The sequence below is a fragment of the Amphiprion ocellaris genome, chromosome 10 (genome assembly GCF_022539595.1).
Source record: "Amphiprion ocellaris isolate individual 3 ecotype Okinawa chromosome 10, ASM2253959v1, whole genome shotgun sequence".
Taxonomy (NCBI): Eukaryota; Metazoa; Chordata; class Actinopteri; family Pomacentridae; genus Amphiprion; species Amphiprion ocellaris.
This window is the reverse complement of record NC_072775.1, coordinates 21,329,652-21,352,486: the sequence shown is the minus strand read 5'-3', so window position 1 is coordinate 21,352,486 and position 22,835 is coordinate 21,329,652. Positions and strand designations below refer to the sequence as shown.

The 22,835-nt window shown below is 40.2% G+C and overlaps 2 protein-coding genes across 5 annotated transcripts; both read left to right on the top strand.

Annotated features, from left to right (window-relative positions):
* The first annotated feature begins 966 nt into the window (after positions 1-966).
* Positions 967-21,337, top strand: gpt (glutamic--pyruvic transaminase). 4 transcript variants are annotated; one of them, XM_023268963.3, is made up of 12 exons: positions 967-1,130; positions 5,517-5,703; positions 11,474-11,563; positions 11,738-11,846; positions 12,036-12,169; positions 13,108-13,351; positions 15,691-15,770; positions 15,858-15,994; positions 16,249-16,423; positions 17,585-17,740; positions 19,556-19,668; positions 19,965-21,337. In XM_023268963.3, the coding sequence occupies exons 1-12, from the start codon at positions 1,096-1,098 to the stop codon at positions 20,053-20,055; spliced, it is 1,551 nt and encodes a 516-aa protein (XP_023124731.2). In that variant the 5' UTR covers positions 967-1,095; the 3' UTR covers positions 20,056-21,337. The 4 variants fall into 4 exon arrangements, with proteins under 4 accessions (XP_023124731.2, XP_035803463.2, XP_023124732.2 ...); XM_023268964.3 differs by lacking the exon at positions 967-1,130 and adding an exon at positions 4,856-5,005; XM_035947570.2 differs by lacking the exon at positions 5,517-5,703 and having other exon boundaries at positions 1,073-1,130.
* On the top strand, positions 1,137-3,382 carry fuz (fuzzy planar cell polarity protein). The gene has a single exon (XM_023268965.3). The coding sequence runs from the start codon at positions 1,475-1,477 to the stop codon at positions 2,780-2,782; it is 1,308 nt and encodes a 435-aa protein (XP_023124733.2). The 5' UTR covers positions 1,137-1,474; the 3' UTR covers positions 2,783-3,382.
* Positions 21,338-22,835: the final 1,498 nt, after the last annotated feature.

Genomic DNA, 22,835 nt, shown 5'->3' with positions numbered 1-22,835 from the left:
ACATGAAGAAGCATTAACCAAAGAAAACGAATCAAGGCTGGGACCAGAGATAGTAGGCAGTGATTTATTTTGAAATAGACGGTAAGTTATCGAAGACAATACAGGAAACTGAGGGGATTAAAAGCCAATGGGTGCTGCTGAAAACAAAGAACAAAAAGCAAGCCTTACTCTGAAGCCGTTAATACCCAATACCCATTTTAATTTTATTTTTTGCATTTTTCATGGAAAGGAGCTTTACAAATTGGGAGGAGAAGCAGAAAAGAAAAAGGATGAGAAAAAGAATGAAATTAATTTTGGCCTCGTAGCCTTCTATATCTAACAACTGCTCCAACAATTGAGTTTTGACAGTTGATTGTGAAGGATCATGGCCAGTGAAGGAAGAATTTCTTTAAATCTTTAGTGTAAATCTACCACAATGCAAAATTACTTTCATTCACTTAATCTCTAAAAAAAAAACATTAAGGGCTAGCAAATGATATAAGTAAATGTTTTGTGTTTTAAAGTTTACTCTGTTTTGTTGTTGATGCTTTAATGCACAACTGAGGTTTCTGTGCTATTGCTTCGTTTACAGTCTAGCAAGGTGCGTGAGTATTATTTGTTTTGTGTATACAACGTTGATCTGTAAAGTAACAGAACAACAATTGGCAAAATAATGTAACAGTACATCTGAGTGTAACAAAAACCTTGTGAATAACCCTTTTTAAATGAATGTATTACAAAATGTAATTGCAACAACATGTTCTCTGGTTTACAGGTTTTAGTAGTATATTAATGCGTGTGTACTTTGCAGTAATATGTGGACACAGTCTAATTGATGGGTACATTTTCAGTAATCTATTTTCGTGTTGCACTATGGAAGCAACATTAAGAACTGAGCGCCATCTCGCGATCGTTTCACCGCGGTTTAGTTGTTCTCCCGCGAGATGTGAGCTCTGCCTGTCAGATCCATGTTGTGAGCTAACTACGCTTCCATGAACTGCGGGACTGAACCCAGGTCGGTCTCCATGTCCCGCTCCTCTAGCGGTTACAACAGAGCTCGTAACTCGTAACTGTAGCTCGACCAGCCGAATGAAACCGCCCTCGCCAGTGTGAAGAATGAATCATGGGACAGCGTTACTGTGGAAACGACGGTAACTTCTTTTGTTAACCTAGCATGTTAAATACATTTCGCTAACAAAAGCTAGAGGTTAGTGAACCGGCGATATGTGTCTACTTGTGATAGCTAGGTTAGCTGCATGGTATTCTGTCTGATTCGTACCATCTTCAGTGAGATACAGGGAAATGATTTATGTGATGCTAACGGCTCACCCTTGCTGATGCAATCGTGGGATGCTAGTAATAGCCGGTCTTTTTTTTGCCTGGCTGGCTCTATTTATACAATCAGCTCGTTGATACCCATTAGCCGATTGGCCCAATAATCTGCGGCAGCTGAAAGACGAGTTTGTTGACGGTACATAGAGCCAGAGCTAACCCCATGATGATGCTCCAGGATGGGTCAACACAGCTCCTCTGCCTCACAGCCAGCAGCGGGGTTCCTCTTTTCACAAGGGGAGCCTCCAAACAGCTGCCCTTCTCGGTCATCGGCTCCCTGAATGGTGTTCACATGTTTGGAGGTGGTCAGGGAGTAGTTTTGTCCTGCTGTGAGACTGAAAGTGGGGGGAAGGTGGTGTGGAGAGTTTTTCAAGACAGTGTGATGCTCATAGCTGTGAGTGGAGAGGGACAAAGTGGTGCAAGCAGCAGCAAAGAGGAGGAGGTTCGTTTACAACGCCTCCTGGAGAATGTGTGGAACTGCATGGTTCTGGTGTTGGGACAGGATGAACTGGTCAATGTCAGGAATGTAGAGAGGCTGAAGAGGGATTTGCGGTCCTGCTTCAGCCTCATCGATCAGCTGCTGGAAGAGAAGCAAGAGGGTATCCTGGGAAACCTCACACACTGTGCTGATTCACTGGTGCCCCCAAACCCTACTCTTCTTCAGGAGGCTGTGGATGGCTTTGCTCAGGCTGCAGACAGTGAGTTTGGTTGCCTCATTGTCCATGGGAGGATCGCTACAGCAACCGAGAAGTGGTGGCGCCTGGCGCCGCAGGAAGTTGTCCTGCTCTCTGCTTTGATTCGCTCTCTCTCTGCTTCTGCATCAGTTTCTTGTGATTACCCAGTTTTCCTTCCTCAGGGCAGCCCCACTGTAGCTCACCGCCTGCTCCGCTTCCAGCTGCTCCCTGGAGCAGATGTGTGTGTGCTGTGTGGTCCTACACCTACCCTGCACAGAGCCCAGACCGGACTAGTGGGCCGTTTCTGGTCACCGCTGGTGGAGACCTTGAGAGACTGCCTGGCTGTTGGAGAGCGCTGCTTACCAGGATCCGTGTCCCTGCGGCCGGATGTGCTGGCACTTCTTCTCATTAACCGTGAAACACGTCGCTCAGTCTCTTGCGTATGGACTTCCACTTATCACCCACTTGGTGACTCTCCTTCGCCCTCCAAGGCCCGCTGCTGGGAGCTACTGAAACTCGTCTATATCTTCAGCATGTCACGCTACTTCACACGGGAGGAGACGCTATGTGTCTCCCCAGAGGAGAGAGCTGAGAGAGCCAACACTGAAGACTTTCTCCTTGGATTCTCCCACCAGCCACAACAGTGCTATCTAGTTACAGAAGAGTGCAAAAGTTATGGACTTCAAACACCACAGCACCAGCTCTTTCTGCTCCTGCCACCATCTGTGCCCACCTTTGCGCTGCGTACAGTAGCTACACAGACTCTCTCTGATATAATTACAGCCACAGGGTTTTAACTAAACAGTATAACATATTATTTTCACAGCAAATCTGCAGTTTTTGACCTAATAATAACTTCTCATCATACATGGAGACAGTGTGAAGTCATCTATAATGTGATTTCGCTAATTATTTTTAGATTTTCCTTTTTTTCAAGCTTCCATCTTTCTCTCTGCTGTCAAGGCAATGATCACCAGACCACTGGTAAGAGATGAACTATAGAAAAAATATCACCGTTTAAAGGTCTCACAGGTTTTGCTGAACTACTGCTCTAATTCTGAAACAAGTGAACATGTTATACCAAAGTGCTTTGAGCTTTGTTTTGCCTTTTAAGAGATAAGCCACTGTTTCACAATTGTATCACTACTGACTTCAAGGACATTTCTGTCACTGTAATGAAAGCTGGTTTGACTTAATGAATACTAACATTATCACTAGGACTGCACTGTCACGAACAAATCTAAAATGTAATAGAGCATAATGTGAAGACAGTACACTGGGATAAAAAAGTGCCTGTGGTTTGTTGTTTTGACATTTTGTATCCTCTGGCTTAAAAGAAGGTGAATTCTTTTGTTGTTCTTGTTTTATTCCTAAATATAGTTGGTTAATTGCTGGTTCTTTGTATCACCGAATGATTTATTCAGATGTTTTCTTCCTGCTGATGTGACAATGACGGTGTTCGCCCACTGCGGGCTGAGTGTTTCATTGCAAAATTTAACAACTGTGCAACTGCAAAAAGACCTCAAAACCACTTCCTAACGAAGAAGCAAAATGATTTCTTTATTTAAATGTAAACGGCTTGCCAGTCAAAGCTAGTAACAGTCTTAAAACGTTTGACATATCTAACACTTTTTCTTTACAGTTAGTGGACACTATGGATAAAGTAGACTGTTGTGTGCAACAAAAGCAAAAACATCTATCAAGACTTATTCTATAACTCACACAATATGTGAATTACGAAAACAATATTTAAGAACACATAATGGTATACTAATGGTGGCATGCAGTGACTACTAACAAAACACACTCACTATTATTGAATGGGTAGTCATTGTGATTGTATTTACATTGTTTTTTATTGTTTATACCAGCACTGGGAAATTCAAGAAACCGATTGCTTTCTCACATTTCAGTGTGAAGACAGGCTTTTACTGGAAGTCACATTGAGGATCAGTAACTTCCCATAAAGTAGTTTCTAATCCTGGTTCATCATCCAACTCTCTGCGTTTCATGCTGATTTTGCATTCACTGTAGAGGTTTTAACGAGTGGCGAGACACTGTCAGGGAACAGGACATTCTCACATGACCTCCCAGTTTAATCAGTGAAATGGGAAATTTGAACCAGTGTCACTTGGTCTGACCTCCCCAGAGGTCCCCCAGAGCAGGGGCTGTCAAACATATGGCCCGTGGGCCTAAACAGGCCTGCCAGAGGCTCCAATCCGGCCCCTGGGATGACTTTGCAAAGTGTAAAAATTACGGAGAAGACATCAACTGCAAATTGTAATTTTGTAAAACTCTAAATTTAACATAATTTCTAGACCTTGACAAGCTGTTTTGATCATAAAGTAAAATACTAGACCGTTTGTTCAGTTCCGCGTGCTTGTGACTAAATGTTTTCTGTGATTTGTAAGTTGCAATGCAAATGTGTAAATGACAAACTGAGGCACAATATTGTTGAAATTGAATTTATTTTTCTTAAGAAATTTCAGGTTCATAATGTTTCATAAAAATATAGTTCCTTAAACGTGAGCCTTTTCAGAATGTACTGTTTTGCACTGAAACATATGGAAAATATTAGTAGTTGTCACTGATACGTTATTATGCTATGATTTTACTGGTCAGGCCCACTTGAGATCAAACTGTGCCTTATGTGGCCCTTGAACTAAAATGAGTTTGACACCCCTGCTTTAGAGAGATTCTAAGACGGGTGACTTTAAAAAAAAAACTGTGCGCTTCATGTAAAATCTTTCAGAATATAGTTATAGTACAAGGTAATACAAAATAAGGTGTTGTCACATTGTGTTGCATCATCTCTAAGGAGAAAACTTGACTGGGCAAGATCATTCCAAGTCTCCTCCCAAACCGCATGGAGCTCTGAGGACAAAAGAGAAAGGCGCGGTGCTGGAGGCTCGGAGCAAAGCTGGAAGCTGCACCCTGTTCGCCGTTATATCACCCAGAGCCACGTCTCGGACCAGCGTGGAGCTGTTTAGGTTCGGTAACTGGACAAGCCTGACCCGACGGTGCGTGGGGATAACGGAGGTCGGGGAGGGGAGTTGGATAACGGTGGTCATGAAGCCACACAAAGGGGAGGGATGGTATTCTCTGTGCACCCCCTAAAATACTCACAGTGCCGCCTTGTCAACGCGTGGAGGCAGCCAGGCTCCTCACAGTCAGCTGAAGTTTTAAGGAAGTCCGTTAGAGCTGCATCTCCTCTGACAGGTCCAAAGGTCTGCCCACCCGGTGCCTCCACCTACACTGCTTTGATTTCACGCCTCCCGAGTGAAGCAAACGGCGCGGTGCAAGACGCTGCTCGCTGCGGAGCCTTTATAAGAAGTTAACCAACCTGTTGAGCGAAAGTCTTATGATCATGTCTGCCACACGGATGCAGCTGCTCTCGCCCAGAAACGTCCGGCTTCTAAGCCGGCGACGTAACGAATTGTTAGCCGGTAGTAGTGGAGCGCAGCGAGCCGGCGGCGGTCCCGGGGTCCGCTCACTGACCTCTCCCCCTCTGTCCTCCTCCTCTCCCGGCAGAGCCCTGTCCAGTCTGAGTGCGACGCGGCGTGGACTTCCCAAGGAGAAAATGACCGAGAATGGAATGATGTCCCGGGCCAAGGTGCTGACCATCGACACCATCAACCCCACGGTGAAGAAGGTGGAGTACGCCGTGCGTGGGCCCATCGTGCAGCGGGCCGTGGAGCTGGAGAGGGAGCTGTCTCAGGTCTGTACGACAGGCAGTGTGATCTGAGTGTCCGGACCATCTTAAATCTCGGTGGACCATACTGTCTCATCTCCTGTAAAGACCCACTTCTCATCCATGCATGTTTCATCTGTGTAGTATTGGTTGTGTTAATTGTCTGTGTTGCATTTCCACACTAAAACCTGATCTTGTCTGTTGTAGGCCAACATAAGCAAGACAAACTGCTCATATCATTTTAACCCTAGTGGGAATTTAAATTTTAACTGGGCTTTATAAAAATATACACTACTTTTCAAAAGTTTGAGGTCACTTAGAAATGTCCTTATTTTTGAAAGAAAAGCTTTTTTTTCCCACAATGAAGATAGAAATACAGTCTAGACATTGTTAATGTGGTAAATGACTATTCTAGCTGGAAACGGCTGATTTTTAATGGAATATCTACATAGAGGTACAGAGGAACATTTCTACCATCCATCACTCCTGTGTTCCAATTGTGTGATGCCAAACTTTTAAACACTAGTGTATATCATTCAGCTAAAGGGGGCTTATTTCCTGATGATGGAAACTTTTTTCTTTATTTGTCAAATAATAAAGTCAGTTTTTTAATAGTTTTTCCAATGAGAAGGTGGTAATGTTCTTACCATTCAGCATTCCACAAAAGCCTCTCATCAAATTGTGTTATCCTCTTATCAAAGTCCATCACTAAGTTACTAATTCCTGAGAATGATCATGTTAGACAGGTTGTATTCCAGTGTAATCCAGCGGCCGCTCCGCTCTAATGCTCACTTTTAATTTGTAACATGTTTTTAAGCTGCTCTTTATTTGTTTTTGACCTCTTCCTGCTTCTGCTCATGGAAAGATCCTGACCGAGAGGTGAAAGTCCATCGACCAGAGGCTGTTTTTCTATATTTCACTGTCTGACCACCCAGTGACGTCAAGCAAAGACTGTAGCCTTTCTAGTTAATTGTCCACTTTAGAGTCAGGACATTTACAGGAATATTAAAATACAGCTCTCAGCTTTTGTATCCAGTACTTTAAATGCAAAATTGAATTGAATAATCTAAATGTTTTAATCCATGCCTTTAAAGCTTATTTCCACTATATTGGCACTACAAATATTGACCATTTGTGAATTTCTCTTTTTTCAAAGCGCTGCTCAATCTCTTCCTCTTATGCTGTTTATGGTGATGTGGCAACCAGCTGTTAGTGTACCGAGTGCAGTCTGGTGTGTAAACTGTCCACTCTTCAGTGCTTTGCTTAGAAAGGATGAGTATGTGAACAGGTTCTTGCACAGGTGAAAGACTTGGCAACGTGGACCAGCAGTGGCAGTAATGACAGTGGTAACCTTTTAACCAGATGGTTCACTGGCCCCAAAGATTTTATGTTCTGTTTACTCTGACTGACGCATATCCACAGCTGATCTCACTCTCTATATTAGATTTATTCTATTCTCTTCCACTTCATTTATTTTCTTCTCAGCTGCACACGGGTTTCATCAAGTGCTACTGAATTGATATGTAGATGCTCAAAAAGCAGAAGAAATTGCAGTTGGATTCAGCTAGTAAAAACCGGTAAAGATATTGAGGGATAGGAGCATTTTCAGGGGAGACACAAGGGGATTCTCATATTTTATGCAACTGTAACTATTCATCACATTTCCATCTAGGATGGGGTACACAGAAATTTTTTGTTCACTAACAGCACACCGTCCCACTGCCAGTCTTTTGTAAACTACAGTAACACAGCCAGAAGGGGAAAATGAACCGTTAGTAATCATTCACAGTCCTCTCAGCTTATTCAACATTTTTTAGAAGCAGTGAACCGTGCTTCTAAAACTCTAAAATGTGGTTGGAAGTTTTGGAAACACATACTGTTCTCCATTTCATGAGAAGCTTCTTTTCCGAACTGTGGTTTGGATGGTGTTGGATTACTCTGGGAAACGGGTCGCAATGGTATTCTGTCTTTTGTCCAAGACTTACACACACACAAAAGACGGCACACAGTCATCCCCTACTCCTGTTTCGTACACATTTAGATTTTTTAACTGAGATGCCTACATTACAAGTATTACCTTGCTAATGTTTTTCCCCCTTAATACAAAGTATGTGTTGTTCAGAGAGGGCAGAAACACGACAGGCTTTGAGCTGACTTACTGTGCCACTTGACAAGTGCACTGATAAAGGCTCCACATAGAGTTATCACATTGTGGTCTTTGTTTTGTCTTAATGAGCAGCTAACTGATTGTGAATGGGGACCTTTGAGAGAGTTGCCATGGGGACTGAGACACAAAGCTATTTATTTTGTCAAATGCCTTCCACATATTCCACCAGAATGAAAGGTAATATACAAACATCTAAAAAAAAGTTTTCCACTGTAGAAGTTGTACTGGTTTGCCTTTCAGACACACTGATGTGAGAACCTACTGATAACCTATTATAACACAAGTTAGCCAAGTGAACCAAAGAAACATACATAACATAAAGTCAAGGTGAATTTTCTTATCTTAGTGTAATGTCTGAGTTTGTCTGTTTCACATAGTCGATTAAATGTTTCGTTGTGAAGCCCAAGCAGAAAATCCTCTGCATCTTCTGTCCGATCTTCAGCATCATTTGTTAGACCATTTCATCACTGATGGAGGACAAAAAAAGCACAGCACTTTTAAGTCTGTTCAGAGGAGCAGAGGTCAGCTTGTTTGAATGGGTGGTTCATCTGTCCCAGGGGCGTTATTCACGCAGTATAATGTTATTGGTTCTGCCTGAGAGACGCCTCTCCTGTGTGACCAATGAGAGCTAGAGACTCAAGTTTCCTAAAATCTAAACTGAATTGGCTAAACCCAACAAACAGGCTGTTTTGATTTGTGCCTGGAGTGGCCTGATGTTCCACATGTGGCTTTCCTGCAACGTCATGCTGTCCCTAACATCTGGTGTTCACAGCATGTGTGTGCTTGCTTGTTTGTGCACATGGCTGTCAGTGGTCTCAGCTGCTCAACAGATTATCTTTCAGACATGTTATTGGCTAGAAGGCAGTAAATGAATACCTCCATTTTAATAATATACTCTCCTGTTTATTTCTGGCACTTACCTTACTGCTACTTCATGTTGCACATCCTGTTCTTTTTCAATTTACACACACAAGGTTAAGAGCCTCTGTGTGATGTGTGTCTTTGGGTTTATGTGTCAGAAGGTTAGCAGTATAGCTGTGATAAGGTGGTTTGTTCAGGTTCAAACTTTGTGCCTATGTTTGCACATACTATCTGCATCAAAGCTGGTGCTTATTGTCATGGAGACCAAGAGTGCCATTACCTTGTATTTTGCGGTAGTATTCGTAATGTTTTTGTTGTTGTTTACTGAGTTAGGGCAGCCATTTTGGAACATTCTTTTGTGGTGTCAGATTCGATAGAGTAACTGAGGACACGGAGGGAGTCTGGCCACCCTGCCCACGTAGGAAAGAAACTTGTAATCAATGTTGGTCACAATTTCTAACCAGTATATTGTGCTGTAAACATGAATCTAGTCTTTTCCACAATTTCACAAACATTACCTGCCAGTATATGCATAAGTTATGTGATGATCAGTGTTGGTTTGTCTGTTTGTTTGTGTAGATGAAATTTTCAGGGAAGGTCAGAAAAGACACAAGGACCGAGTGATTAGAATTTGGCAGTGATGCGGCTTATAGTCTGGATCCACGGATTTGTTTAAGATTTCTGTATCATTGTGAGTTAGCGGCACAGCATCACTGTAACTATGACAACAAGTGAACACTACATCAGCTGCCTGCTGATGATCACATGATTGCGATCCTACTACAAATGGACCACCGCGGACCACTAATTCTTTAAAGATTTAATCTGTCAGAAATCATACGACTGAGCAGCCTTGGCGGAGCATTGCGGTCTCTGAGTGCTTTTCTTGTTAGAATATTAACAGTACTCTCCTCTTCCTGATTGTGTCATTAGGAGAACATGGGGGCAAAACTGTGATGCAGACCCCCTCACCTGCTCTAGAACTCCTGGAATAAACCAATGTCAGAAAGGGGGAGTAGAGATAGAAGCATGCTGACTTGTGTAATTATGTTGAGCATATGTTATTGAATTTTTTATAGGAATCTGTGCTCACTGAAATATTTATTCTGTGTGCCCCATTTTTATATGGGGTTGGTTTTGTGTAAATATTTAGGGCTTCACGTGGTTGTGCTTCCAGCAGTAAGCTCCTCCAGCTGACCACCTCTTTCAGAGAGGGTATTAAAGGCAGCTAGCTGCTTTCACTGGGTGCTGGTATGTGTCTCACAGTGTGTTACTTGATGTTCATAAACTACACTATTTGTGCTCACAATGTTACCTCAGCCTTTCTAAAAACTGTAAGCCCTCACTATCAACTGACACATTCTTGCTTATTCTGTGGAGGGTCATGGGGAGTGGAGCCTGTTCTAGCTAACACTGGGTGAGAGTCACTAGTCCATCACAGTACAAACACAAAGAGACAACCACGCATCCCTACATTCACACCTACAGCCATTTAGAATCATGAATTAACCTGCCAGGAAAAATATGGGGTAAAAAAAAGCCAGCGTAGGGCACAGTGAGAACCTCCACCCTCCTAACAGAAAGGCCCAAGCTGGCCAATCCTGGCACAACAGCTTTTTTTTTTTATTTTTTTTTTTTTTAATTATTATTACCAAATTGTTTATGTTTTTTTCCCTGACCTCCCTAATAAATCCAGTTCCCTATGTAGAATAGACAAACATTTACTTAACGCCTAGTATTTTGTGTCAGATTTGAAATGTACTTGAGTGTGTGCAGGAGATGCAGTAATGCTGCAGGTAACAGGTGACATATTGTCTACTACTTGTTTTGGAATTTATATTTTATTTAGAAAATCTCACTGCTGAAATTTAACCAGAAAACTGGAAATTACATTTATTTTTGCAAATGAAACTATGTTTTATTCAGTGTTTTTCTCTCCAAAACACAATATGTGGTCCTTGACACCTGATGAATATTGTGGATGTATTTACTTCCTCAAAAAACATTGCCAGGACTTATTTTTTTAGGGGGTTAGAAAGCTACATTACAATATTTGCAAGCATTGTTTATGTTTGCCTTTGTTGGCACGTTGTTACATGTGTATATACTTGTGTGTTGAAACAAAACAGGAAACCGCTCCCAGACACCAAGCTTCTGTAATAACTACTGACTGAGTGAATTATGTCAGAGTTTTTCTAAAACTACGAAATTTCATAATGTGCTGAATAGGATTAGCTAATGCAGCGGTGCGTGCAATCAAGCAGCATCAATCAAAGTAGCATAAAATCTGTTCCATCACATGATAAGTTCTGTCAAATTTTAGTCCAGGACAGGATAACATTTACTACCAGATACAGAAAGGATCCAAAGGAGTGTAAAGCAAACAGTGGACATTTCTATCTTTTTCTTTATTTATTTTTACATTCCAGCTGCAAGGAAGTCATTGGTTCAGTCCAACCAACAGAAATTACAATATATCCACACAGGTAGTTATGAGTAAACAACTCGCCGGATGTGTGCTCTGCAGCTGCTGGGCTCTCATCCTCTTGGCAGGCATGCTTAATGTTCGTTATGTATGTGTTTGCATATGGTGTCAAGGTTGTCAAACCAACCTTATTTTTGACAAACTGATTTAGGTTTGTTAATCTGCAATACATTTCAGGCTGTCACTTTCAGAAAAGATGGCATTATTTCATTTGTGCAAGTGTCAACCTTCACACTTTCCTGTGCTCATCAAACCTTTCTGTATGTTGTGTTTATGTTTGGCAGGGAATGAAGAAGCCCTTTGCTGAGGTCATAAAGGCCAACATCGGTGACGCACACGCTATGGGCCAGCAACCAATCACTTTCTTCCGACAGGTCTGTTCCTAATGCCCTTCCCCCAGCTTCTCATCTAAATATAGCAACTTTTTTCTCACTTCTCAAACTATACAAAACTGATGTCTTCCTCTTTGAATAAGCCGCTGTCAGTAAGTTTCCTGTCTTATGTAGTAATGCGTGCTTGATATTACCCCGTTATGCTCACGCATCTAGGTCTTGGCCCTCTGCTCCTACCCTGAATTGTTGAGTGACAACACATTCCCAGAGGATGCTAAAAGTAGAGCCTGCCGCATTCTGCAGTCCTGTGGAGGGCACAGTATGGGTCTGTATGAGTGTGACGTCTTTCTTGTGCAAACAGAATAAGCTTTATATAACCGTGCTAGTTAATTATCACCTTGAGTATCTTTATACACCCACTTAGTGTTTTATAAGCTCTCTGGTGGTGATTTGTTGTGTTAAAGCGGTCAGTTGCCATAACAGCGTGTATTGTCCCTATATGAATCTCCCTCAGGTGCCTACAGTGCCAGTCAAGGCATAGACTCTGTGCGTGAGGATGTTGCCCGTTATATTGAGCGACGGGATGGCGGTGTGCCCTGTGACCCAGATGACATTTACCTCACCACAGGGGCCAGCGACGGCATTGTGGTACAACACCTCTCTCATTTTGACTTTGTACCTCTGTTGTACTTGTAATCATCCATGCTTGTTTTCCAAAAAAAAACAAATAAGGAATATGTTGCATTCCAGTAACAATGAAAGATGTTACCTGATATTGTAATGTCTTTTCTGTGAAACATTGTACAAGCTACAGCTAGCAGGGAAGAAAATGTAGGTGAAAATAATTAAGTGTTCAAGCTCAACAAGCTCTAAGCATGTGCTAAAATTAGATCAGAGAGGCCCGCATATTTTTGCTTGTTAGACAGTATTACTTTCTAATAACTCTATGACTAATGTGTTCATGACTTTAACAGTGATTATTCTGTTTCAGATTGTTTCATTGGGAAAGTTTGTAGACTCATAAAAAGACAAAAATTCTAAAAGCATTTTGTTCAGTAGTAATGTTTTGTCATTTACTATCTGCTGAAAAATCCTGTTGGTGGTCCTAACCTAACCTGTATGATGGGTTGTTTAAAAAGACTTTTTGTTGAAAGCTTTGTTACATACTACAGAGGCAGTACAGCTTTTATTGTATATAGCATATTACATATCCACTACCACTCAAAAGTTTGGACACACCTTCTTATTAAATGGTTTTTATCTAAATATTTTCTACATTGTAGATTAATACTGAAGACATCAAAGCTATAAAAGAAGACATATGGAATTATGTTATAAACAAAAAGGTGTTAATCTTCAGTATTAATCTACAATGGAGAAAACAAAACAAATAAATAAAAAGCACTGAGTGAGAAGGTGTGTCCAAACTTTTGACTGGTAGTGCATGTGTACATGTTAAGTAAAATGCAGATAAAGCTTGCATGTAATTCTAAAATACAATTACGTGTATACACAGTAGGTAACATGTTTGAACTGACATATGTCTCATGTCTTTTCTTAACCTCCTTGTCCTCCTGCTCTCTCAGACGATGCTGAAGCTGCTGGTTTGTGGTGAAGGTGCGAGCCGTACAGGCGTCATGATCTCTATACCTCAGTACCCGCTGTATTCCGCTGCACTGGCTGAACTGGGCGCTGTGCAGATCAACTATTACCTTAATGAGGAAAAGTGCTGGAGTCTGGACATCCCTGAGCTGCAGCGCGCCTTGGATGAGGCCAGACAGTACTGCAACCCCCGAGCTCTGTGCATCATCAATCCTGGAAACCCCACTGGTAAATTTTTTTTTTTTAATGATACCTGGTATGGCCATTACTTGTGGCTGGCACCTAAGATTGAGTCACCACAGTGTGGTGTTCTGGTTTAGTCTCATGTTTTTCTCTGTACAATTGCAATACTGCATACAACACCATTCAAAAGCTTGGAGTCACTTAGAAATGTGCTTGATTTGAAAGAAAAGCAGTTTTTTTCAATGACGACATCATTGAATTAATCAGAAATACAGTCTAGACAATGTTCATGTTTTAAATGACTATTCTAGCTGAAAATGGATGATTTTTAATGGAATATCTACATAGGGGTACAGAGGAACATTTCCAGCAACCATCACTCCTGTGTTCTAATGCTACATTGTGTTAGCTAATGGTGTTGAAAGGCTAATTGATGACTAGAAAACTCTTGTGCAATTATGTTAGCACATGAATAAAAGTGCGAGTTTTCATGGAAAACATGAAATTGCCCGGGTGACCCCAAACTTTTGAACGGTAATGTATATTAATGACATTTGTTCATAATGATTTAGCGAAGCCATTTAATATTAGTGACAATAATGAAGTAACGTATTTTATGCATTTTATCGGTATTTATTTCCCTCTAGTAATGGTGCTTACTTTCTTTGCTAACTTGGATTGCTCTGGGTGTTTCCTGCAGTTACGATGTGCACTGTTGATGCCGATACCGTGTCTGAACAAAATCATGTGAGGCATCGGGTCACTCTTGCTCTGGGGAGGGGTCAGCAGATTGTGTCATCTGGTAGGGGTAGGCCAGGAGCCCCCAGTAATTATGAATGCACTGTTGACCAGTCAGCGATAAAGCTACCACTAGTCTCTGCTGTTGGCTCTGCACACATTGTCCAAGCGCATTCTTGGCCCCTTTGTACTGCTCTCCTGTGGGAGAGGAGCTGGAGTGTGCAGCTGATTGCGTAGCTCAGAAGCCCACTTGTTACACTTATTATTATGATGACAAAAGGTGCAGTGAACACTTTTAGGTGCACCTAAATTACATGCTGCTGCTCTTTCTCAGAGCCTGGAGTTTGTTTGGTTGTGTTGAAGAAGATTCATTTGTAGAGGCCGACAGACATTATTTTATCAGGGTTGATATCGATGTGTCCTATTAGTAATCAAAGGGACTGATACCAGACATACTTCTGTAATAAAAATAAAAATGTTGGTTTCAAAATCAAAAAAACAACACAAACTCCAACACAAAACTTAATCAAACTACCTTGGCTTATTCATAGTTTTGTTGTGTTGAATTAAAACAGAACTTCTCAACTTTTATCCTTTAGTGTCGTTAGCCCTGTGGATGAGGCAGTGCTTAAAACCACAGAGTGATGACTAAAGGCAGAGAGAGGCAGCTGCATCAGAACCACATTAGTGCATTTTAAAATGTATATATTGAAAAGAAGAAGATAAATGACAATACCGGTAATTGAGAAATGGTAAATATCGGATCCAATAATAGGCCAAACAGATAGTTGGTCGACCCATACTCAGTTGTCATTACAGGACCCAAGAATGGTTGTTAGCTGTCATGATGTGGTGATAACTGAGCTGCGTCCCGGACAACTGACTAAACTCAGTCTGTTGAAGTGGCCAGTAGATATGAAAGCTCTGAACTTTGTGGATTTTGACAGCTGCATTCCCAGTTAGTCTTATGACTTGCTTATTTTAAATTCTTTTGGGTGTATTACACCTTCATGAGCTAGTTAACAGAGATGGATCCAGGAAACATGGGGAGAGCAGGGGTATACCATGCAATATACACTACCGTTCAAAAGTTTTTGGTCACTTTGGAAGAAAATGTTTTTTTTTCAATGAAAATAACATTAAATTAATCAGAAATACAGTCTAGACATTGTTCTAGCTGGAAACGGCTGATTTTTAATGGAATATCTCCATAGGGGTACAGAGGAACATTTCCAGCAACCATCACTCCTGTGTTCTAATGTTACATTATGTTAGCTAATGGTGTTGAAAGGCTAATTGATGATTAGAAAACCCTTGTGCAATTATGTTAGCACATGAATAAAAGTGTGAGTTTTCATAGAAAACATGAAATTGTCTGGGTGACCGTGAGCGTCTGTTCCCAGCTAGAAGGTCAAACAGGGGGTTGTTGTGGCTGTATAGTGTATGTCCTCAACCACAAGGATCTCCATGACAACCTGACGATAAATGATTTATTTTAAACACTTTCTGTGGAAGATATCATTTATTCCCAAGTAGTTCTGTAATCATACATTTCATGTACTACTCAAAGAAAAGCCACCAGATGGCAGCAAAACAATACAACTGTCTGATCACTGCTCTGTACTGAGCCTCCCTCTTTTTCACAGGTCAGGTTCAGAGCAGAAAATGCATTGAGGATGTAATCCAATTTGCAGCTAAGGAACGTCTCTTCCTCATGGCTGATGAGGTAATGTCTCTGCATCCCTTAAAAGATTTACCTGTTTTATGATCTTGTTCACCCTGTAATATCTGTCTCTCTATCCCCATCCCTCAGGTGTACCAGGATAATGTGTATGCTGACGGTTGCCAGTTCCACTCTTTTAAGAAGGTTCTGTTTGAGATGGGGCCTGAGTACTCAGATACGGTGGAACTGGCATCCTTCCACTCCACCTCAAAGTGTTATATGGGAGAGTAAGTCATCTCATTTCCATGCTGTGGATGGATCCATTAGACCTTGTCAAAACAGTGTAGACTAAAATTTTGTGGTTTTTGTAACTTGCTTAAATGTTTGGAAGTGGAAATTTGATCAGAATTGAGCTCCTAGAGAGAAAGAGTAAATACAAGTATTATCTTGTGTTTCTGTCTTTGTTTTTGCCTCATTTGTTTTTTGCTTTGCTGTACTTCTTTTCTCTTGACTCTTCCACGTCCATGTCCCTCTCTCTCAGGTGCGGTTTCCGTGGAGGCTACATGGAGCTCATCAACATGGACGATGAGGTGAAGGCCCAGCTGACCAAGCTGGTGTCAGTCCGCCTGTGCCCTCCTGTTCCTGGACAGGCTCTAATGGACCTTGTAGTCAACCCCCCACAGCCTGGGGAGCCTTCCTACGACAACTTTATCAAGGTACACAGTCTGCAGTACAATCTACAGTCTCATTATTTATAGTGGTGGTGTGACAAATTATCCATAATACACCACTACAGTATTAAAGCAGCATCTCTTCTTCACCAGCATCAATATACATTATCAATGCAAGATACTTAATACAAGATCAGTGCATTGCAGTTTCTTGCCCTGATAAATGTTGTATGTTTAGTTTTGTTGTTCATTTCAAACCCACCGATGGGTTATGGAAGTTAGAGAGTTACAAAGGCCGAGACATTGTACACTTTGTTTCTAATACAGTGAACACCTGTTACACTACCAGTCAAAAGTTTGGACACACCTTCTCATTCAATGGTTTTTATTTAAATATTTTCTACATTGTAGATTAATACTGAAGACATCAAAACTTTAAAAGAATACATTTGGAGTCATGTAGTAAACAAAAAAGTGTTAATCTTCAGTATTTATCTACAATGTAGAAAATAATACAAATAAATAGAAAGCAGTGAATGAGAAGGTGTGTCCAAACTTTTGACTGGTAGCATATATCCTGTTATACTCCATTGTACCCTTATGAGAAATGCATTTGTTTCCCAAGTTTATTTTAAATTTCTTTTAGTAACTTGTGGTGTATATAGGACGACTGTCCAACTGGAATGAGTAACCTGAATCATATTACAAATTTTTATGATCAGTGTATCACAATAGTGCTTCCAAAAGTATGCATGGAGCAACTTTTGGTAGAGTGTATGTACTGTATATAGGAGGTCTGGAAGTGTCTTGTGTGTAAAGACAATATTGGTATGATCTCTGTTTAATCTTATTGTAATGTACAGTGTAGGTGTGGCCTGTCATCAGTCTTGTGGAGCTCAGAGAAATCAGGAGGAATTCAAACAGAAAGGCTTTTTTAGAAAAGGCCAGACAGGTTCTTCCAGTAACATAAGACCGAAGACGACTTTAGCTTCAGGCACAAAACCTTTAGCTGAACTACTTATTTGTGACGCTGCTTTAGATTCTGTGTTTGAGCTTGACAGTACAGCACAAGATAAATTATTCCACTATAGTCAACCCCTGCATCACAATTGTTGTGGGTGTTTCCTGATTCCAGTGACATCCCTCTTGTTGACTTACATTTTTCATCTGTTTTTTATTCTCTCTCTCTTCCTCTCCCACTTCCAGGAACGCACAGCCACATTAAGTGCCTTAGCAGAGAAGGCCAAACTTACAGAGCAGGTTCTCAATACTGTTCAAGGCATCAGCTGCAATCCTGTGCAGGGTGCCATGTACTCCTTTCCTCGCATAACCATCCCTGAAAAGGCTGTCAAAGAGGCCACGGTCAGTTCAGAATTTTGAAATGCTTCAGTGATTCAAGTTTCAATACATTGTTGTTTCAAGGTAAATACACTGATCAGGAGCAGAAAAAAAGAGAGAAATAAAATGAGTGACGCAGTTGTAAAAGAATTACAGAGAGAAATACACTCTCTAATCTAATACTTGTGATTTCTTCCACTTATTATTTCAGCTATTATTCCTCTTTATGGCCTCAACAGCTTGAGATTCACTAGTAATCATACTCCACTGTACAAAGTCAAATTAGGGATGACGTTAAATACAACATAGGGACTATAACACTATGTTGGTCTAAATAGCTCTTTAAACAAGTGCAGTACATTGTGCATCCACCTCCCTGTTTGCTAAAGAGAACAAATGATTTCCAATAGCTTGTACTTTCAATTCTGTCCCATGGCTGACTGCTCTGTAGGAATTTCACACACTGCGGATGAGCCGAGCCACTGAGAATCCGATTAGCCTTACAGGGGATAAGGTCAGAGTAAAGCTGACCTACTGACACCTGATCAATCCCAGTGACTCTACTCACCGTCTTGATCACACACTTGTAGTATTACCCCAAAACACACACACTAAGGTAGTTTCTTTACATCAGCATTGCTATTGGCACTTTAAACGGAGCTGCTATGCTGTCTGTCGAATTTATGTCGTTATTAATATTCAACTACTTTTAAAATTGAGACACTTATATAAAATACTAAAAGTTTTTTATGAGATCTCATGATACGGAGGAAATTAGATTTATACCCGATGTACTTGCCCCCAAATCAGTATTCATCTGTTACCGTTATACTGACATCAATCCCACTTGTCTTTTATACTCCTGAAATAATTGTGTTCATATGTTGCTTGGCACCAAGCACACTATGAGGGCATCTGTGCTACAATAACTACAGAAAGCATGAACAAAATGGAAATTGTTGCCATGAAACAGCAGAATGAAATTATTAAGTAAAAAAACAAATTGAAGAGGTTTCAAGAAGTTTTTTCAGGATTGTAGCACTGTATAATAAAGTACGATTCGTTTCCATTGTCTAAGTGCAGGAATGAACTGTTTGTTACAAAGAGATGCTCAATTGAGCAGTTTCACCTTAATTTGGTCCAGCTTTTAAATGGATTTTATTTCAATTGAAAATCCTTTCTACTAAATTTGTTTTGCCAAATCAAAAACAGAATGCAGACCAAGGCCAATAATGAAGTAGAGCAATGTGGCAAAAACACACATATAGGACTTCTAATATAAAAGCTCCACTGTCACAGTTTTTGAAAATCATATATATATATATATATATATATATATATATATATATATATATATATATATATATATATATATATATATATATATATATATATATATATATGTATATGTATATATATGTGTGTATATATATATATATATATATATATATATATATATATATATATATATATATACACACATACTTTTTTTTTTTTTTTTTTAACACTCTAGCGTTCAAAAGTTTGGTGTCACCAAGACAATTTCATTCAGGAGTGATGGTTGCTGGAAATGTTCCTCTGTACCCCTATGTAGATATTCCATTAAAAATCAGCCCTTTCTAGTTAGAATAGTCATTTACCACATTAACAATGTCTAGACTGTATTTCTGATCAATTTAATTTTATCTTAATTGAAAAAAACTGCTTTTCTTTCAAAAATAAGGACATTTCTAAGGGGTGCCAAACTTTTGAACAGTAGTCGCTCATTGCCTGATCAAATACTCATGCCACCAGAATATTGAGCTTCATACATATAATGTTGCTTATCTTCTCTGTTAGGAAAAAGGACAGCAGCCAGATATGTTTTACTGCATGAAGATGCTGGAGGAAACAGGAATCTGCCTTGTACCTGGAAGCGGTTTTGGCCAGAAAGATGGAACCTACCACTTCAGGTAAATATCGCTTCTGAGACTGCAATTAATGGTTGCAGTGATAGGACAACAATCTGTCAACTGAGTACTTGATTAAACAAAAAACTCTTTGTCAGTGATAAGAAAGGTTGGCTTTATTTTATTACAGTTGTATTAGATTGCTATAGTTTTAGCCTAAGCTGGGTGCTTTAAATATAGTTTGTTCCTAAATCCAAATGAATCTTTAAACTGAGACATCTGCTGTTTTTGTTTTTTTCTTTTTTTACATCACTCAAGTTAATTTTTGTCTTTCCTTTTTCTTCCCCTCTCCTGCCTAGAATGACCATCTTGCCACCGTCAGACAAGCTGAAGATCCTGCTGGACAAAGTCAAGGAGTTCCATCAGAAATTCACCCAGCAGTACTCTTAAATTGCCACATCTGTTTCCCGTCCCTTCACAAAAGGAGGAGCTTGCCAACAACAACAAAAAGTATCAGCCAATGAGAATTCATCTGTCACTGATAAGTGCCTTCTCTACGGTGGCTCTGGGCGTCTCTGTGATGACGCACTTCAGCCTTTTCATCTATCACATTTGGACATTCGGGGACCTTACTCACAAGGCACTGTTTTGTGTCAGAAAACAAAACCAAACTGGAACTTAAGAAATTAATTCAGAGACCTGTGTCAGTTTTGGTGCAAAAAATATGGCTTTGTCTGTTGCCCGTCTTGTTTAATTTTTGAGGGATGTATATATTGTAGGTCTGTGAATTTCTGAGTTTATAAGATAGCTGAATTATGTGAATACTAAGCTTAAATCAAGAAGGTACAACTGAAGAAAAAGGATGCTGCTTATAAAATCTGAGTACATGTATAACTGGTTAAAATATTCCATTCCTGCAGGCTGTACTTGACAGGGAGAATATGCTGAAATAGACCCATTTGCATGATGATTCACTAGAAGATCATTTTGTAGAGTCAAAATAAATGTAACAGTCTATGTTTCATCTCATTATTTTGGAGAGAGTTTTCAGATCCTTTTAAACTTTTTAATAAGAGAAATCATTTTCTTTGACCTTTAACATTTGTTTCAATACTCTAACAGCACTCTGGGCTTTCTTTATACTACATGCATTCACTGCTGACTAAAGGTGTTTTATGTCGCAAAATGCACTTTTTTTTCAAAACACATTTCACTTTACTTAATATCTCTTGTATGGAAATCAGTTTGTCCAATACTTGCAAACAAATTGTCGAAAACACATCCTTTTTAACCTCAGTTTTCATTCTTATGTCAAACACAAGCCTACACCAAAATCTTCATCCTCGCCTCTGTATTCATTATACCGTCTAAAGGCCAAAGGAGAATGTTTCACTCACAAGATGAGTGGTTTAAGATAACAGGAGGGCTATATTAAAATAATGCTGTATAATATTGGAAGAAAAGATAACACAGTTTTCTTCTTTCATTTGAAAACTTGATTTCAAGCAACGAAACACAACCTTGTTTAACCAAATACACACTGATATTTTGCTGCTTTAAGCCCTGTTTAGTTGTGCATAGCTTGTGTGTAATTTGAGGTTTAACTTTTGATTGATATTGCTGTGTAACTGACAGTAGTGAAGCACTTCACTGAATAGGATTCTACAATTTAACATGTCATCGAAGCAAATATGTATTGTTCCATTAAACAAGTAAATCATTGATCCATCCATTATCTGTACACTGCTTAATCTTCACATTCACACCTACGGACAGTTTAGAGTTACCAGTTAACCTAATCATGTTTTGAGACTGTGGGAGGAAGCCAGAGTACCCGGACAAAACATAGAACGCGCAAACTCCATGCAGAAAGATCCCGGGAAGGCGGGGACGACAAATCAGAAAAAGTTAAATCACTGTCACTGCAGGTCAACTACTGATGATGCCATCATTATAAGCGCACTGACGATTATTCTTTCTGAGACCACATGAGGGAGACTGAACAAGCTGAATACTATTGATCAATATATATCTTGTAATATAAGCTGAGGAGGCTGCAGTTTCAAGACCACAGTTGTAGCACACCACTTCTAGGATCGCTAAAGTGCCTGAGTGACAGTTTTAAAGGTTTGTTCTGCTTTCTAGCTAATAGGTAAACATTTTAAAGGTTAGGTTGGGAAAGTCAGATCTGAATAAGCAAATCACTATCTTGAACAAGTCAGGAAAGTCATTTTGAGCCATTTCAAATCATCTGAACAGGTTTTTTGTAAGAATAAAATGCAATGCACAGTCGTGTTCCTGCCATAATCAGAAAGAAAACACTAGATATCACCTGTTGCTGAGAGACAACTGGCCAGGATGGTCAAGAGTCAACCATGGATCACCAAAAAGCAGGTCTGCAACAAATAAAAAGGTGTCAGTGTCCACTGTCAAGTATGTTTTACATCACTGAGAGGCTGCCGTGCAAAGAGAAAGCCCTTCCTCCTGAAGCAGCCCCTTAAGGTTTGACTGAAGTTTGCCACTGATCACACGTACAACCAAGAAAAGCAGTCAGAGAGTGCAGTACTCCGCCAAGGCTGCTCAGTTGTTGTATGATTTCTGATGGATAAGTCCTGACAAGTCCACAGCAGTCGATTTATACTAGGGTCACAGTCATGTGATCATCAGTACACAGCTGACATAGCGTTCACTTGTTGTCATGGTTACAGTGACGCCATGCCACTATCTCACAATGATACGGATATCGGTTACAAATCTTTGGATCCAGACTATAAGCCACATCACTGCCAAAATCTAATCAGTTGATCATTGTGTCGTTTCTGACCGTCCTGGAAAATTTCATCCAAATCCGTTAATTTGTTTTTGAGTAATGCTGCTAACAGACAGACAGATCAACAGACAGACAAACACCAATCGTCACATAACTCCGCGTTCCTTGGCGGTGTAAAAAAGGTTTTCTGGAGAAAATTTCTGTGGTCAAATGAAACAAAAATTAAGACACAATGATCAGAAATATGTTTGAAGGAGTGAAGAGGAGGTCTTCAACCTCAAAAGCCTAATGTCAAGCAGTGTGGTGGCAGTGTTATGCTGTTTTGCCGCCAGTGGAACTGGTGCTTTACAAAAAGTAAATAGAATAAAGAAGAAGAAGGATTATTTTTACATTCCTAAGGAAAACTTAAAATCATCAGTCAGAAGGTTGGGTCTTGGATGCATTTGGGTGTTCCAAGTAG

Coding starts and splice junctions, on each gene's coding strand:
- fuz (XM_023268965.3), top strand. CDS start 1,475: ATGATGATGCTCCAGGATGGGTCAACACAGCTCCTCTGCCTCACAGCC.
- gpt (XM_023268962.3), top strand. CDS start 5,347: ATGATCATGTCTGCCACACGGATGCAGCTGCTCTCGCCCAGAAACGTC. Junction 15,771..15,857: donor TCTTCCTCATGGCTGATGAG/GTAATGTCTCTG, acceptor CCCATCCCTCAG/GTGTACCAGGATAATGTGTA. Junction 19,669..19,964: donor GATGGAACCTACCACTTCAG/GTAAATATCGCT, acceptor TCTCCTGCCTAG/AATGACCATCTTGCCACCGT.